This window comes from Oncorhynchus keta, chromosome 13, assembly GCF_023373465.1.
Source record: "Oncorhynchus keta strain PuntledgeMale-10-30-2019 chromosome 13, Oket_V2, whole genome shotgun sequence".
Classification (NCBI taxonomy): Eukaryota; Metazoa; Chordata; class Actinopteri; order Salmoniformes; family Salmonidae; genus Oncorhynchus; species Oncorhynchus keta.
In genome coordinates this window covers 23923142-23941866 of record NC_068433.1, presented here as the reverse complement: position 1 = coordinate 23941866, position 18725 = coordinate 23923142, and the positions used below count along the sequence as shown (strand labels likewise).

The window sequence follows — 18725 nt, the reverse complement described above, 5'->3', positions numbered from 1 at the left end:
GTGTGCCGGGAACATGGGGGGAGCTATAAAAACCCAAAGTCCAGGGGCCTATGATTTCTTAATCCGGCCCTGACTTTATGGGAGACACAACTCCACTCCCTCCAGGTTTCGCTTATTCTCCCCAGTGTATTTATCCCTGTGTTTCCTCTGTGCCAGTTCGTCTTGTATGTTAGTCAAGTCAACCGGCGTGGTTTTCCCCCAGTACTCCGTTTGTGATTCTCTTTTCGATAGTTTCCCCGGTTTTGACCCCTGCCTGACTCTGGACTACTTTCCCGCCTGCCAGATCATCCTGCCTGTCCTGACCTTGATTCTGCCTGCCCTTCGGTACCTCTTTGACCCTTTTGCCTGTCCACAACTATTCTCTTGCCTTCCCCGATTGGATGAATAAATATTGTAAGACTCCAACCATCTGCTTCCTGTGTCTGCATCTGGGTCTCGCCTTGTGTCATGATAGATATAGAGCGAATCTCTCTGCATAACTCTCAAGCCAATAACTCAGCAAATAGGCTCTGTTTCTCTAAGGGGTGATGGCGCCAGTCTAGTCTGGCACCGTCCACCCATTGACTGCTAGGGGCATCAGCCCCCTCCACAACAACAGAGCCCCCCAAAAAAAAAAAAAAATCTCCTCCAGTCCTCCAATAACAACAGCAACAGACAAAACCCAAAATCTAAACCTCCAACCCATCAATTTAAGAAATGAGGAGGCCCCCTCTTGACCCTCCAACTTCTAAGTGTCCTCAGAGAATCTCAGGCATTCGCCAGGACGGTCTCCACTGCCAAAGAAAAATAATGTTTTTTTGGACCGTCACGCCGATGTTTGTTGAGCAACTTGTTGACTTTTGGCAGTTTTTTCTCTCTTTCTGTGGACGCGTTGCCATTGGTTGTTGGGGAGGGTGGGTGGGGGAGGGTGGGGTGGGGGAGGGTGGGGGAGGGTGGGGGGGGGGGTAGAGGCTCATAGTTAGGAAGGGATCCATAATGGTAACGTTTACATAACCTTAGCAGACACACGCACACACACACACACACAAACACACATACAGGCAAACGCACACACACACACACACACACACACACACACACACACACACACACACACACACACACACACACACACACACACACACACACACACACACACACACACACACACACACACACACACAGAGCTGAAGAAGTGTGTGTAGGGTGTCGTCTGACAGTGTAAACACGTGTATTGTATTGCTTCCTAAGGCAAGCTCCAGACGCCCATCTATCATATTACTTCTATAGTAGTTATTGTTTTTGTATGAATGGGCCATAGCAAGTAGTGTATGTGAATATAAGTCAAAACAGAAATAGGGGTTTATGTCTGATCCCGGTAACTTCAAAACTGACCTGGGTTCAGAATAGCTACGAGTGAAATTGCTCAATATAAAAGACAAATGTTTGGTTTACGTTGGCCAACCAAACGCAAAGCAGGTCATTGGCAAGACAATGCTACTGGTGTTAGCCAGAATCTGGATTTTCAGATTTGGGAGGCCTCAAAAGTACAGCGGAAAAGTTTGAGCATTTTATCACTTTATGTCTGGCTCAGGACAAGTCTACACCCCTGAACTGAAGCTCACACTCTCCCAGTGATTCTCTCTCTACGGACCGTAGCTCTGTTGCCGATCCAGCAACTCACTGACTGGCTGGATAAGGACAGGAGTACATCAATCAGCCAGAGTCCGGTGATTCTCTCTCTACGTATCGGGGCCGTTTCTGGACCCTGTCCGTCTCTGGAACCAATCGTCTTTCACCCTGAGATGGGGAACACTGTAGCTGTTCTCTGTCTGTTTGACCTGCCTGATCCACAACTCAGTGGGAGGCTGGGTGCGTCCCAATAGTAATTGGGCTATCGGACATTTCCACCATCTTTAAAAAAAATTCCTTTGAAGTCAGTGAAGGGGAGTGAACAAGTGCATACTTCAGGAAGAAGGAGAGATAACTGTGACATAACCTTTGAGATAGGGAACATTGTAGCTTGTTGTCTGACACAAGACTCTGTGAGAATGCGGGGAGCGAAGAGCTGGAGAGAGTCGGATAATGAATGGACTGTTAGGGCTTCTCATGCATTCCTCTAGTCCCATACCAAACACTTGTCCCGATCGCATTTACACTACATTATTAGTACTGCACACAGGAGACGTAACAGGGGTTGGGGGGGCGATTGCAGCATTCATCCTCTTCCCTGGAATTCTCTATCCTTTCCAGCATATCCAAGATTCCTATCCTTTTTCTCGTTTTTGTCACTTTTATTCCAGCGTCTGATTTATGTGCACCTCGAGGCTTCCTCCTCCTAGAATCTCATCGGACCAGTCTAACGAGAGCAAATATTTACATTGTGAGCTTAGAGGAAATAACCCCCACCCCCCACCCCCACCCCCACCCCCACCCCTGGGTTCACGGTAGACTCAAGCTGGCACACGTCACGCACACACACACACTCACGCACGCATGCACGCACACACACACACACACACACACACACACACACACACACACACACACACACACACACACACACACACACACACACACACACACACACACACACACACACACACACACACACACACACACACACACACACACACACACATCTTGGACATCAGTTATGATCATTTTAAAAAGGAACACAATAAAATAACAATAACGAGGCTATATACAGGGGGTACCGATACCGAGTCAACGTGAGTGGGAACAGGTTAGTCAAGGTCGCTTGTGCACGTAGGTAGAGGGGAAGTGACTATGCAGAGATAACAAACAGCGATTAGGACCAGTGTACAAAACAAATGGGAGGGGGGGGTCAATGTAAAGAGTCCAGTGGCCGTTAGATTAATTGTTCAGCAGTCTTATGGCTTGGGAGTAGAAGCTGTTAAGGAGAATTTTGGCCCTAGACATGGCGCTCCGGTACCGCTTGCCATGCAGTAGCAGAGAAAACAGTCTATGACTTGGGTGATTGGAGTCTTTGACAATTTTTGAGGCTTTCTTCTGACACCACCTGTTATATAGGTCCTGGATGGCAGGATGCTTGGCCCCAGTGATGTACTGGGCAGTACGCACTACCCTCTGTTGCGCCTTACGGTCAGATGCTGAGCAGTTGCCATACCAGGTGGTGATGCAACCAGTCAGGATGCTCTCGATGGTGCAGCTGTAGAATTTTTGTCGTGCCCTCTTCACGACTGTCTTGGTGTGTTTGGACCATGATAGTTTGTTGGTGATGTGGACACCAAGGAACTTGAAACTCTCGAACCGATAGGCTGTCTCATCGCTGTCGACCTACCACTGTTGTGTCGTCAACAAACTTAATGATGGTATTGGAGTTGTGTTTGGCCACGCAGTCGTGGGTGAACAGGGAGTACAGGAGGGGACTAAGTACACACCCCTGAGGGATCCCAGTGTTGAGTATCAGTGTGGCGGATGTGTTGTTACCTACCCTTACCACCTGGGGGCGGCCCGTCAGGAAGTTCAGGATCCAGTTGCAGAGGGAGGTGTTTAGTCCCAGGGTCCCTAGCTTAGTGATGAGCTTCGTGGGCACTATGATGTTGAATGCTGAGCTGTAGTCAATGAACAGCATTCTAATATAGGTGTTCCTTTTGTCCAGGTGGGAAAGAGCAGTGTGGAGTGCAATTGAGATTGTGTCTTCTGTGGATCTGTTGGGGCGGTATGCGAATTGGAGTGGGTCTAGGGTGTCCGGGAGGATGCTGTTGATGTGAGCCATGACCAGCCTTTCAAAGCACTTCATAGCTACCGACATGAGTGCTACAAGGCGGTATTGATTTACCTTTGCTTCCTTGGGCACAGGAACTATGGTGGTCTGTTTGAAACATGTATAAAATCAAATCAAGTTTGATTCGTCACACACACATGCGTAGCAGATGTTATTGCGAGTGTAGCGAAATGATTGTGCTTCTAGTTCCGACAGTGCAGTAATATCTAACAAGTAATCAAATAATTCCCTAATAACTACCTAATACACACAAACCTAAAGGGATGGAATAAGATTATATACATGTAAATATAATGATGAGCGATGATCAAGCGGCGTAGGCAAGATGCAATAGATGTATAAAAATACAGTATACAGGATGAGTAATGCAAGATATGTAAACATTATTAAAATGGCATTCTTAAAGTGACTAGTGATCTATTTACTAAAGTGGCCAATTATTTCAAGTCTGTATGTAGGCAGCAGCCTCTCTGTGTTAGAGACGGCTGTTTAACAGTCTGATGGACTTGAGATAGAAGCTATTTTTCAGTCTCTCGGTCCCAACATTGATGCACCTGTACTGACCTCACCTTCGGGATGGTAGCGGGGTGAACAGGCAGTGGTTCGTAGGTATTACAGACTCGGTCAGGGAGAGGTTAAAAATGTCAGTGAAGACCCTTGACAGTTGGGCCACGCATGCTTTGAGTTTCTCTCCAAAACTCTTGAACGTGCCGTCCTTGGCCAGCTCTCCCGCTATCTCTCTCAGAATGACCTTCTTGATCCAAATCAGTCAGGTTTCAAGACTAGTCATTCAACTGAGACTGCTCTTCTCTGTATCACGGAGGCGCTCCGCACCGCTAAAGCTAACTCTCTCTCCTCTGCTCTCATCCTTCTAGACCTATCGGCTGCCTTCGATACTGTGAACCATCAGATCCTCCTCTCCACCCTCTCCGAGTTGGGCATCTCCGGCGCGGCCCACGCTTGGATTGCGTCCTACCTGACAGGTCGCTCCTACCAGGTGGCGTGGCGAGAATCTGTCTCCTCACCACGCGCTCTCACCACTGGTGTCCCCCAGGGCTCTGTTCTAGGCCCTCTCCTATTCTCGCTATACACCAAGTCACTTGGCTCTGTCATAACCTCACATGGTCTCTCCTATCATTGCTATGCAGATGACACACAATTAATCTTTCCCCCTTCTGATGACCAGGTGGCGAATCGCATCTCTGCATGTCTGGCAGACATATCAGTGTGGATGACGGATCACCACCTCAAGCTGAACCTCGGCAAGACGGAGCTGCTCTTCCTCCCGGGGAAGGACTGCCCGTTCCATGATCTCGCCATCACGGTTGACAACTCTGTGTCCTCCTCCCAGAGCGCTAAGAACCTTGGCGTGATCCTGGACAACACCCTGTCGTTCTCAACTAACATCAAGGCGGTGGCCCGTTCCTGTAGGTTCATGCTCTACAACATCCGCAGAGTACGACCCTGCCTCACACAGGAAGCGGCGCAGGTCCTAATCCAGGCACTTGTCATCTCCCGTCTGGACTACTGCAACTTGCTGTTGGCTGGGCTCCCTGCCTGTGCCATTAAACCTCTACAACTCATCCAGAACGCTGCAGCCCGTCTGGTGTTCAACCTTCCCAAGTTCTCTCACGTCACCCCGCTCCTCCGCTCTCTCCACTGGCTTCCAGTTGAAGCTCGCATCCACTACAAGACCATGGTGCTTGCCTACGGAGCTGTGAGGGGAACGGCACCTCAGTACCTCCAGGCTCTGATCAGGCCCTACACCCAAACAAGGGCACTGCGTTCATCCACCTCTGGCCTGCTCGCCTCCCTACCACTGAGGAAGTACAGTTCCCGCTCAGCCCAGTCAAAACTGTTCGCTGCTCTGGCCCCCAATGGTGGAACAAACTCCCTCACGACGCCAGGACAGAGGAGTCAATCGCCACCTTCCGGAGACACCTGAAACCCCACCTCTTTAAGGAATACCTAGGATAGGATAAGTAATCCTTCTCACCCCCCCTTTTAAGATTTAGATGCACTATTGTAAAGTGACTGTTCCACTGGATGTCATAAGGTGAATGCACCAATTTGTAAGTCGCTCTGGATAAGAGCGTCTGCTAAATGACTTAAATGTAAATGTAAATGTAATGTTGAGTACACGTTTTGGTAATCTGGCCCTGAGGCTTTGTGAATGTTGACCTGATTAAAAGTCTTGCTCACATCAGCTACTGAGAACATTATCACACAGTCGTCCAGAACAGCTGGTGCTCTCGTGCATGCTTCAGTGTTGTTTGCCTCAAAGTGAGCATAAAAGGCACTTAGCTCGTGTGTTAGGCTCGCGTCACTGGGCAGCTTGCGTCTGGGTTTCCTTTTGTAGTCCGTAATAGTTTTCAAGCCCTGCCACATCCGACGAGCATCAGAGCCGGTGTAGTAGGATTCAATCTTAATCCTGTATTGACTCTTTGCTTGTTTGATGGTTCGTCTGAGGGCATAGCGGGATTTCTTATAAGCATCCGGATTAATGTCCCGCTCCTTGAAAGCGGCAGTTCTAGCCTTTAGTTCAATGCGGATGTTGCCTGTAATCCATGGCTTCTGGTTGGGATATGTACGTACGGTCACCGTGGGGACAACGTCATCGATGCACTTATTGATGAAGCCGATGACTGGGTTGGTATATTCCTCAATGCCGTTGGATGAATCCCAGAACATATTCCAGTCTTTGCTAGCAAAACAGTCCTGTAGCATAGCATCCACGTCATCTGACCACTTCTGTATTGAGCGAGTCACTGGTACTTCCTGCTTTAGTTTTTGCCAAATGGAGGTCGGGGGAGAGCTTTGTATGCCTCTCTGTGTATGGAGTAAAGGTGGTCTAGAGTTTGTTTTCCTCTCGTTGCACATGTGACATGCTGGTAGAAAGGTCAAACTGATTGAAGTTTGGCTGCATTAAAGTCCCAGGCCACTATCAGCGCCACTTCTGGATGAGCATTTTCTTGTTTGCTTGTGGCCTTATAGAGTTGGTTGAGTGCGGTCTTAGTTCCAGCATCGGTCTGTGGTGGTAAATAAACGGCTACGAATAATATAGATGAGAACTCTCTTGGCAGATAGTGTGGTCTAAAGCTTATCATAAGGTACTCAGGCGAGCAATACCAATACAGACACTTCTTTAATATTATACAATGATCACCAGCTGTTATTGACAAATAGACACACCCCTCCACCCGTCATTTTACCAGACGTAGCTTCTCTGTTCTGCCTGTGCATGGAAAAATCCCGCCAGCTCTATATTATCCATGTCGTTGTTCAGCCGCGACTCGGTGAAACAGAAGATATTACAGTTTTTAATGACCCGTTGGTAGGATAATCTTGATCGTAGGTCGGATAATCTTATAATCTTATAGGTCATAATCTTATGACCTAATCTTATAGGTTGGATAATCTTATAGGTCATCGATTTTATTTTATTGGCCAATAAAATGGGCAGTGGGAGTTTACTCACTCGCCTATGTATTCTCAGAAGGCAGCCCGACCTCCGCCCCTTTTTTCTCCTTCTTTTCTTCACGCAAATGACTAGGTTTTGGGCCTGTTCCCGGGAAAGCAGTATATCCTTCTCGTCAGACTCGTTAAAGGAAAAAGCATATTCCAGTTCGAGGTGAGTAATCACTGTTCTGATGTCCAAAAGTTATTTTTGATCATAAGGGACGGTAGCAGCGGCATTATGTACAAAATAAGTTTTAACAAAAAAGTTACAAACAACGCAAAATAGCACATGTGAAACGCCATCCTCTTCGGCGCCATTGAACATTCCATCCACAATATCAGGTCCCCCACCATCCAAATACTCCCGTACTTCCAGTCTCCAGTCTAAAGTCTAGACAACACCATCTCTGCCAACAACAGCACAGCCCAGCGGTGCTGACACTGACGACCTAAGCCCAGACGCTACCCACAACCCCAACAACACCAACCGCTAAGCCTGGTGGTGTTTCAGAGACACCCAGAAACACAACACCAACATCAATATCAAATCCTGTTTCATGTCTGATAATGGCCAGTATGTGGGTCTGAATCATATACTGTGGGTGGCTGTTGTTTTTATCGTTCCCGAAAGTCCATTTCAACTAAGGTTTGTATGCAGTAGCACATTTATGTATAGAAAATACCAGGTTTTATGCCATGGGCATTTGAAAGAAAAGGGTAGTTATGGAAAAGGGTTGTTATGGTCGTAGAGATTTGCCTCCCTATCGGCTAGACCAGGGATATTCAAATCTCACCGCAGTACTGCTGGTTTTCTGTTCTACCTGATAATGAATTGCACCCACCTGGTATCCCAGGTCTAAATCAGTCCCAGAATACAGAGGAAGTGGAACTGGCTTGGAGGTGCAGATTTGAATTTGAGATGGCTAGACAGACAGAGAGACAGGAAGCAGTGTGGTCTAGCTTAGCGTCACACGGCGTCTTCCTCCCTTAGAGCCTGGATGTCTGTCTGTCTGCTTACACGCACGCACACATCCACCCACACACAGTCTGCTCTCTGCAATTCATTAAACCGTGAAACAGCAATTAATAAGCAGACTGCCTTTCGTCTTGACATCTGATTGTGATTTGGGAGGCGTTCGCCATGATGAACCTGATGGTCTCTCCTCTCAACATATTTCAGGGGCGGTGTTACATTTTTGTTCTAACCTAGCAGTAGCAGCACAACTAGTTCAACTAATCATCAAGCCCCCTCAGTTGTTGAACCAGGTGTGCTAGTGCTGGGCTCGAACAAAACGGTGCACATTGTGCTAATAATGTGCACAAAATGGTCCCTGCAATCCAGAGAGACTCATAGAGAGAAAACAGCCTTGATTGTTACCCATTTACTCCTGTAAAGAAGAGAAGATTGTTGGCTAGTTTCGCTCCAATTACAAAACGGGATAATCATCTGATTTGCTACTGGCGCCTTCCCTCCCGCCCCTCTGGGTTACGGGTGATCGCTATCCAGCAATGCTGATGGTTAATACAGCTGTCAGTCATCGTGTGGCCCGTTGTTTGTTTTTCGTTCTGCAGCCTCCTAACTCTCCAACAATGACAGAGCTTACTAACTGTGTTGTTCACCGAGGAGCCAGTTGATTAAATCGTCGGCCCAGACGTGTTGTTGGGCTGCCTCAGACCAGACTGTCTTTCAACAAATGTCTTTGTAATGTCTGCTAATGTTCTCCTACATCTAATACAGATTATGAAAAGATCAGACATGCTTACACAGGAGAGAATGAAAGAGGTTAGAATGGGTTAAGCTGGAAGCAATGTACATGCAACGTGTGTGTATGCTCAGCTGAGGATGGGGGCAGAGACACAGAGAGGGAGGGAGAGAGACAGAGAGGGTGGAGAGAGAAAGGAGAGGGTGGAGAGAGAGAGAGGGGGGGGCAGAGGGGGTGAGACAGAGGGGAGGGGTGAGGGAGAGAGCGAGAGAGAGAGAGAGAGAGATGGAGGGGGTTGAGAGAGAGAGAGAGAGAGAGAGAGAGGGGTGGAGAGAGAGAGCGAGAGGGGGTGGAGAAAGGAGAATGAGAGAGGGACCAAGAGAGAGAGGGGGAGAGAGAGGGGGTGGAGAGAGAGAGAAAGGAGAATGAGAGAGAGAACCAGAGAGAGAGGGGGAGAGAGAGAAGTGAGATGGAGAGAGAGAGAGAGAAAGGAGAATGAGAGAGAGAGACCAAGAGAGAGGGGGAGAGAGAGAGAAGGGGGTGGAGAGAGAGAGAAAGGAGAGAGAGAGCGAGACCCCTGCCAGGCTTCTCTACACACTGATAGGTCTAGGGTCAACACACACACGCGCACGCACGAGTGCTCACACACACACACACACACACACACACACACACACACACACACAGTCCAGGGTCAGCTCCTACACCTTGGGGAAATCCTGTATTTCTAGATCAGGATCTCAGTACAGACTGCCTACACGGCCTCCTTAGTGAATGAATGACATTTGGACTATTTGACTTTCACTCACTGTGAGCTCACAGGCATCCTGGGGCCAAGTGGTCTGTTTTCACAGGTGAACTAGCCCAGGCTGAAACTCTCTGACATCACGTAATAAGCTTCACCACCCTGTCTCAAACCAGCACGATGATGTCACTCTCCAAATTACCGGGTGATGTCCTTACTAACAAAGGTTCTTGAAACCACTGCACTCAGAACGTGTGGTGTGTGGACTCAAATTATGCCATTAGATGCATAGTAGAAGACTATAGTTTAAAGTGTGTTTTATGCTTACTTATTCATTCAAGAGGCAACAAGAACAGAGTCAACATGGCTATCCTTCCTGGGCCCATTCCCCTGTGTCTGTATCCTCCTACCTGTGCATTCGTACTGCAGCCCCTTGCCGTAGTGGCCCTTCTCACAGATGCAGTCGTACTGGCCCGTGTGGGTGCCACACTTGCAGCTGGCCATGATGTCACAGCAGTCCGCTCCGGCCTCGCACAGGGACGAGCAGCGGGATAGGTCTTCCTGGATGTAGCTTCCTGTCGGCAGGTCTGAGGGGAGACAAAGGTCATAAACACAAAGGTCAAAGGTCACCAGAGGATATTAGCAACGTTTTTCTTTCATAAACCTTATTATCTTTTCCTTTTCAATTTTACGAGATTGCAGTTCCGTTCCTCTTACGCATCTTATAGTTCTTATGATGAAGGAAAAAGTTGGGAGTCAGAGAGGGACAAAAGGGATTTTAGTCAAGGAGCATGTGTTCGTCTTTTCTATACAATTTGTGATATTAGAAGGTAACCAATTGGTTGGGTCAGCACTGGTGGGAGAAAACTGTTTTCTGAGTCATTGAAAACTATGGAGTCAATTCCAATCCTGTAGATTACTGTAAATTGGCCTACTACTGTATAAACATCTGTATTGCGTGATAGTAAAAATGTTATGTAGGCTACGCTAAGCCAGGGCTGGATAAACTTATCTGCCTCACTCATAAATAATAACAAAAGAAGCAGGATTGGCCGAGTGATTGTTCTTCCTGACAAGTAGGAATCAAACAAAGAGCATTGTGGGCCAGATGTTTGAGGATTGTGTTCGGTCAAGGGTTTGGGGTCGGCGGGGGTAAAGACCTGGGTTCAAATGTTTTAGCTACACTTAATTGAGTTTGCCTGGTGCAATGGAATCAATGGTATAGGGCTGGAGTGGAAACTATGGCTGAGACAGGGACTGGGGCTGAAAATATGGCTGGGGCTGAAAATATGGCTGAAACTGGGGCTGAAACTGGGGCTGGGGCTGAAACTGGGGCTGAAGATATGGCTGAAACTGGGGCTGAAGATATGGCTGAAGCTGGGGCTGAAGCTATGGCTGAAGCTGGGGCTGGCGATATGGCTGGAGCTGGGGCTATAGGGCTGAGGAACTGGTGTTTGGGTTGGGGTTGGCAGAGCCAAGAAGCAGACTTGGAGAGGGAGAGTCAGTAAAACAGAGACACAATGCAGGGAGACCTGATAACATGCACTGGCTGCCTTGGCTCACACTCTGACAACCTTATCCCTCTCTCAGTCTGACAGAAGTGATTTACCACTGTCTAGTTTCTAATAGGCCGAGTCCTAAATGGAACACTATTCACGGTTCGCCTCTTGCATGTTGTTGTTTTATGGTCCGATGCAACTGATGTCTGAGAAACGATGACTCCACTACTATTTCTGGGTTCTGCTCCCTCACATGGACTGTGGGAATGGAGAAGGTATTTTACCGCCTTTTTGATGGTGTTATGTGTTGGCTAGACACACGAGACATACAGGGCAAACTGTGCGCACAATGTGGATGGAATTCCGCTGAAATTCCCACTGAGCTCAGACGTCAGTTTAACATGAGTTTTTATTTACATTTAGTTGAGTTGTCAGGTTAAAAGACAAAATTCCCTTAAACTTAAGTTTTCCACGTTGATTCAACGGCATCACATTGATTTTTGTTGTTGTTGAAATGCCGTGGTAACAACGTTCATTCAACCAGTTTTTGCCCAGTGGGTTAGTCACATGGAGCTGCTGTGACCTTAGTTGAGAGAAATATATCCCACTCAATATTTCCTTGTGCTAGCCTGGGTACCAGTCCGTTTGTGCTATCATTCCATGTTTGTCATGACAAGCAATGACAAGGAGTGAAAAGATAGCACGAACAGACCGGTACCCAGGCTATTCAAGTGCCCCATCCGCCTCACCTTCGTGTAGTGCACGGCGAGCCAGGGCCTCGAACTCTGCAAAGTTGTGTACTAGGTAGCAGTGCTGATCCTTAGGGTGTGAGGCCATGTCATGTAACTCTCTGATGTTCCCCTGCCAGATCCCCAGGGTGTAGATCTCCACCCCCTGCGCCCTCAGAGCGGCCGCCACCGGGCGAGGGTCGCCCCCGTTGGAGTAGCCGTCCGTTATCAGGAAGATCACCTTGGTGGCGTTGGCCCGCGAGTGACGCAGGATTTGCTGTGGGAGAATGAGAAGATTAGAAAACGAAGAAATTGGTAGAATTGGTACAGGAATGGATGGTGGATTCGCTGTGGAAGAATGAGAAGATTTGAAGAATGAATACAGGTGTGAATGGATGGTGGATTTGCTATGGTGGAATGAGAGGATTGGAAGAATGAATTCAGGTGTGAATGGATGGTGGATTTGCTGTTGTTGATTGAGAGGTTTTGAAGACTGAATACAGGTGTGAACGGATGGTGGATTTGCTGTGGTAGAATGAGAGGATTTGAAGAATGAAGGTGTATACAGGTCCATACAGGTGTGAATGGATGGTGGATGTTGTTGGATTGTCATCAGGTACTGCACAGAGTGAAGTGAATATAGTAACCATGTCTATAGCAAATGCATTCAGCCTTTACAGCAGCAACCAGCTAACCACTAGAACATTAGAGCAACCCTGTTATAGCAGAGTGGAGCTGCTGCAGACACACACATGGGTTCAAACACCATTCAAAATCATTTCAAGTACATTATCTGTGTTTGATGGAGCTTGCCTGGCGAAATGGGACCAATAGAATAGTCCCAAAAGTGTCAACGCTGCCCATCTGGCTTTTCTAGGCAGGTTAAAGCAAACCAAGTATTTTAATGATTTCAAATAGTATTTGAACCCAGGACAGGACTGCCTCTCTGATTCCGAGGGGTTGGGTTAAATGCGGAAGACACATTCCAGTAGAATGCATTCAGTTGTACAACTGACTAGGTATCCCCCTTTCCCCTTTCCTTTCCCTCAGACACATGGTCTGGTTCGCATGCACTAAGTTTAGCTGGAGTTTGCAACCAATCCCTGTACAATTAGGCAGGCCATTAAAGACACAGAGAAACATTATTTCCACTGCCCAGAAGTTAAATCCTGGAGAGAGAAAGAGTGTGAGAGGCATCTGCTCTGCTGGTCTGCGTTGCTCTACTGTACTGTACATAACACGGCAAGTCAGGCCTGCTACAGTTGGTGTGTTTATTTGGAATGAAATTCATTTAAATGGTATGGATGTGGGGAAAAGGGGAAAACAAGGACTATCAAGAAGCTGGGGGAGTGAAAACAAGATGACGTGAGTGTGAGACATTAATGGAGAGATGTTGACACAAAGGGTAGTTCAATAAAATAAGTTAATATCATGGAGAGAGTGAGACAGAGAGTGAGGGAGAGATAATGGATAACGTGAGAGGATTGGAGACATGGTTGTAAGGGCGTGACCAAGGAGAGAAGTAGAGAGAGGTAGAGAGAGAGATAGAGGGGGAGGGAGAGAGCGAGAGAGAGAGAGAGAGGGAGAGAGGGAGAGAGAGAGAGAGAGAGAAAAAAGAGAGAGAGGAGAGAGAATAGAGAGAGAGAGAGAGAGAGAGAGAGTTAGAGAGAGAGAGAGAGAGAGAGAGAGAGAGAGAGAGAGAGAGAGAGAGAGAGAGAGAGAGAAGAAGAGAGAGAGAGAGAGAGAGAGGAGAGAATAGAGAGAGAGAGACAGAGAGAGAGGGGAGAGAATAGAGAGAGAGAGAGAAAGAGAGAGAGGGAGAGAATAGAGAGAGAGAGAGAGAGAGAGAGAGAGAGAGAGAGAGAGAGAGAAAATAAAGAAAGGAAGAGGAAGCTGGTGTTCTGTTCTTTATTGTCTAATTGGCTGCACTTCAAGCATCTCGGGCGGGGTAAAGTAATTACAGAGGCTGTGAAGCGAGGGAAGGAAGGATGGAGAGATGGAGGACAGAGAAGGGGAGGGAGGAAAAGCCTGGCTTCTCTGATCCTCTCTTCAAAGTCAACAGAGAGGCACCCTGGTTCTCATCGCAGCCTTCCAGGTCTCTCTGCCGCTCGCTCCCAGCTGTCAGTGCACCCAGGCAGGCTGATTCGTTACGGTGAGGGGCCTCGCTGATTCTCCCTCCCTGGTTCTCCCTCCCTGGTTCTCCCCTGGACCTAAACTGTCTGCTGTCACCAAACCACAGTGATGTCATTGTGGCCTGTGCCCAGGATGGGGTGGAGTAGAGGAGAGAGAGAGGTGACTGAGAGAGAAGTGTGTGTTTTGGGGTGTTTTAGGGTATTTTATGAGGTGCTCAAAGGTCTGTGGGGTTGCAAGAGTTTGTGTTGGGGTGTGAGACGGCGGCTGGTGGCTGGTGGTGAGCAGGGGGGTGACACAGCTGTGTGTTTATTTTTGTACATTTTATTTCACCTTTATTTAACCAGGTAGGACAGTTGAGAACAAGTTCTCATTTACAACTGTGACCTGGCCAAGACAAAGCAAAGCTGTGCAACAAAACAACAACACAGAGTTACACATAAACAAACGTACAGTCAATAACACAAAATAAAATAAAAATAGACAAATCTATGTACAGTGTGTGCAAATGTAGAAGAGTAGGGAGGTAGGCAATGAATAGGCCCTAGAGGCTAAAATTATTACAATTTAGCATTAATACTGGAGTGATAGATGTGCAGATGATGATGTGCAAGTAGAGATACTGGGGTGCAAAAGAGCAAGACAGTGAAGTTAGAGAGGAAGATATAAGACTCCAGCTTCAGAGATTTTTTGCAATTCGTTCCAGTCATTGGCAGCAGAGAACAGGAAGGAAAGGCAGCCAAAGGAAGTGTTGGCCTTGGGGATGACCAGTGCAGTATACCTGCTGGAGCGAGTGCTACGGGTGGGTGTTGCTATGGTGACCTGTGAGCTGAGATAAGGCGGGGCTTTACCTAGCATAGACTTATAGATAACCTGGAGCCAGTGGGTTTGGCGACGAATATATAGTGAGGGCCAGCCAACGAGAGCAGACAGGTCGCAGTGGTGGGTAGTATATGGGGCTTTGAAGCCGATTCTAGATGTAATTTTGGATTGGAGATGCTTAATGTGAGTCTGGAAGGAGAGTTTACAGTCTAACCAGACACCTAGGTATTTGTAGTTGTCCACATATTCTAGGTCAGAACCGTCTAGAGCAGTGATGCTAGTCGGGTGGGAGGATGCGGGCAGCAATCGGTTGAAGAGCCTGCACTAAGTTTTGTGTGTGTATGTATAAATCGCATGTATAGCTACACGCTGCTACACACACACGCACGGAAGCATGTACCCACTCACACCTGTTCTTCTATCACTTATAAAACATAGGTTTGAGTTTTTCGTCATGAATCTTGTTCTAAAGGCAGCTCTGCAGAGTGGTCACTTGCTGGCACAGCCACAAAGTCATAAAATCGGACCTTAACCCTTAACCACACTGCTAACCCTAATGCCTAACCCTAACTTTAAATTCATTGTTTTCATAGATATTTACAATATAGCCAATTTTGACTTTGCAGCTGGCCTATCTTAGGGGAAATCGCTCAGTTCTGCCTCCAGGACACGACTCGTGACAATAAACATCAACCTGCATATAAAACAGTTGTGGGCCTCACTAATTGTAGGATTTGGCAGCTCGCAAGCGAAACACTCCTTTTGGCATGACGCCTTGGTGTGTGTGTGTGTGTGTGTGTGTGTGTGTGTGTGTGTGTGTGTGTGTGTGTGTGTGTGTGTGTGTGTGTGTGTGTGTGTGTGTGTGTGTGTGTGTGTGTGTGTGTGTGTGTGTGTGTGTGTGTGCGTGTGCGTGTGCGTGTGCGTGTGTGTGTGTGTGTGTGTGTGTGTGTGTGGGGTGGGTGGGTGTGTGTACATCTCATGCATTTCCTCAGGCCTACTGTGAGATACATCCATCCAAGAAAGTCCTACTGTGAGATACATCCATCCAAGAAAGTCCTACTGTGAGATACATCCATCCAAGAAAGTCCTAACAGCAATAGGATAGTGTACAGTTGAAGTCGGAAGTTTACATACACTTAGGTTGGAGTCATTAAAACTCCACAAATGTCTTGTTAACAAACTATAGTTTTGGCAAGTCAGTTAGGACATCTACTTTGTGCATGACACAAGTCATTTTTCCAACAATTGTTTACAGACAGATTATTTCACTTATAATTCACTGTATTACAATTCCAGTAGGTCGGAAGTTTACATACACTAAGTTGACTGTGTATGGAAAATTCCAGAAAATGATGCCATGGCTTTAGAAGCTTCTGATAAGCTAATTGACATAATTTGAGTCAATAGGAGGGGTACCTGTGGATGTATTTCAAGGACTACCTTCAAACTCAGTGCCTATTTGCTTGACATCATGGGGAAATCTAAATAAATCAGCCAAGACCTCAGAAAATAAATTGGAGACCTCCACAAGTCTGGTTCATCCTTGGCAGCAATTTCCAAACGCCTGAAGGTACCACATTCCTCATACCGCTCAGGAAGGAGACGCATTCTGTCGCCTACAGATGAACGTGCTTTGGTGCGAAAAGTGCAAATCAATCCCAGATCTACAGAAAAGGACCTTGTGAAAATGCTGGATGAAACAGGTACAACAGTGTCTATATCCACAGTAAAACGGGTCCTATATTGACATAACCTGAAAGGCCGCTCAGCAAGGAAGAAGCCATTGCTCCAGAACCGCCCTACCTAAAAATGGCAGACTACGGTTTGCAACTGCACATGGGGACAAAGATCATACTTTTTGGAGAAATGTTCTCTGGTCTGATGAAACAAAAATAGTACTGTTTGGCCATAATGACCATCGTTATGTTTGGAGGAAAAAGGGGGAGGCTTCCAAGCCGAAGCACACCATACCAACCGTGAAGCACGGGGGTGGCAACATCATGTTGTGGGGGTGCTTTGCTCTCCTTTAGGAACTGGTGCACTTCACAAAATAGATGGCATCACGAGGTAGGACAATTATGTGGATTTATTGAAGCAACATCTCAAGACATCAGTCAGGAAGTTAAAGCTTGGTCGCAAAATGGGTCTTACAAATGGACAATGATCCCAAGCACACTACCAAAGTTGTAACAAAATGGCTTAAGGACAACAAAGTCAAGGTATTGGAGTGGCCATCACAAAGCCCTGACCTCAATCCTATAGAAAATTTGTGGGCAGAACTGAAAAAGTGTGTGCGAGCAAGGACGCCTACAAACCTGATTCAGTTACACCAGCTCTGTCAGGAGGAATGGGCCAAAAGCTTGTGGAAGACTACCCGAAACGTTTGACTCAAGTTAAACAATTTAAAGGTAATGCTACCAAATACTAATTGAGTGTATGGAAACTTCTGACCCATTGGGAATGTGATGAAGGAGTTAAAAGCTGAAATAAATCATTCTCTCTCTATTCTCTCGACATTTCACATTCTTAAAATAAAGTGGTGATCTTAACTGACCTAAAACAGAGAATTGTTAATGTCAGGAATTGGGAAAAACAGAGTTTAAATGTATTTGGCTAGATTTCTGTCAAAGCTTTAGAGAGAGAAAGAGAGAAGGGGAGAGAGAGAGAGGAGAGTACCAGCTGCTCAGCAGGCTCTGCTCACACTTACAGTCCCTGTTGTTCCATAAGGTGTATTTTTATCTGTTTTTTAAAATCTGATTCTACTGCTTGCATTAGTTACCTGATGTGGAATAGAGTTCCAAGTGGTCATGACTGTCTGCCTCCCATAGTCTGTTCTAGACTTGGGAACTCTTAAACTTGCCCAGGCCAATGGCATGTACCAGATGCTCAGCAGGCTCTGGTCACACTTACTGGTCTGAGGCCAAACCACACGACTAACAACATTGGACACTTTATGGAACACAAGGCCTTCACTATCTCACCCTGGAATATCCAAGGCCTGAGGTCATCTGCCTTTGGCCTAAAGAGCAGGAACCCGGACATCAACAAAGAAATCAAAAATAGAGACATTGTCATCCTACAAGAAACATGGTATAGAGGAGACGGACCCACTGGTTGCCCTCTAGGTTACAGAGAGCTGGTTGTCCCATCAAACTACCAGGTGTGAAGCAGGGAAGGGACTCAGGGGGTATGCTAATTTGGTATAGAGCAGCCCTAACTCACTCTGTTAAATTAATCAAAACAGGAACATTTTACATTTGGCTAGAAATTCAAAAGGAAATGATCTTAACAGAGAAACATATCCCCCCACTAGAATCCCCATACTTTGAAGACAGCTTCTTCGTCCTGGAGGGGGAAATCAATCATTTCCGGGCCCAGGGAAATGTCTCTGGCGACCTAAATACCAGAACTGGACAAACACCTGACACCTTCAGCACACAGGGGGACAAACACCTACCTGGAGGTGACAGCATTCCCTCCCCCATATGCCCCCCTAGACACAACTATGACAACATAACCAACAAAAACTGGTCACAACTCCTGCAGCTTTGTTGCACCCTGACTATGCACATAGTCAACGGTAGGCTTAGAGGGGACTCCTATGTTCCTATGGTAGGTACACCTATAGCTCATCTCTTGGCAGTAATACTGTAGCATACTTTATCACTGACCTCAACCCAGAGTCTCTCAGAGCATTCACGCCCACTGACACCCCTATCAGATCACAGCAAAATCACAGTTTAACTTCTTCGATATAGGGGGGGCTCTTTTAATTTTTGGATAAAAAAACATTCCCGTTTTAAACAAGATATTTTGTCAGGAAAAGACATATAATTGACAGCTTTGGAAAGAAAACACTCTGACATTTCCAAAACTGCAAAGATATTA

The 18725-nt window shown here is 46.8% G+C and overlaps 1 protein-coding gene across 3 annotated transcripts in view; it reads right to left on the bottom strand.

Annotated features, from left to right (window-relative positions):
* svep1 (sushi, von Willebrand factor type A, EGF and pentraxin domain containing 1) overlaps nucleotides 1–18725 on the bottom strand; it is a 139517-nt gene that overhangs the window by 83176 nt on the left and 37616 nt on the right. For all 3 annotated transcript variants that reach the window (XM_052459803.1, XM_052459805.1, XM_052459804.1), the window contains exons 2-3: nucleotides 11907–12162; nucleotides 10069–10245 (exon numbers count right to left, since the gene is read on the bottom strand). In XM_052459803.1, coding sequence (XP_052315763.1) covers nucleotides 10069–10245; nucleotides 11907–12162 — 433 coding nt within the window. The remainder of the gene's footprint in view (nucleotides 1–10068; nucleotides 10246–11906; nucleotides 12163–18725) is intronic.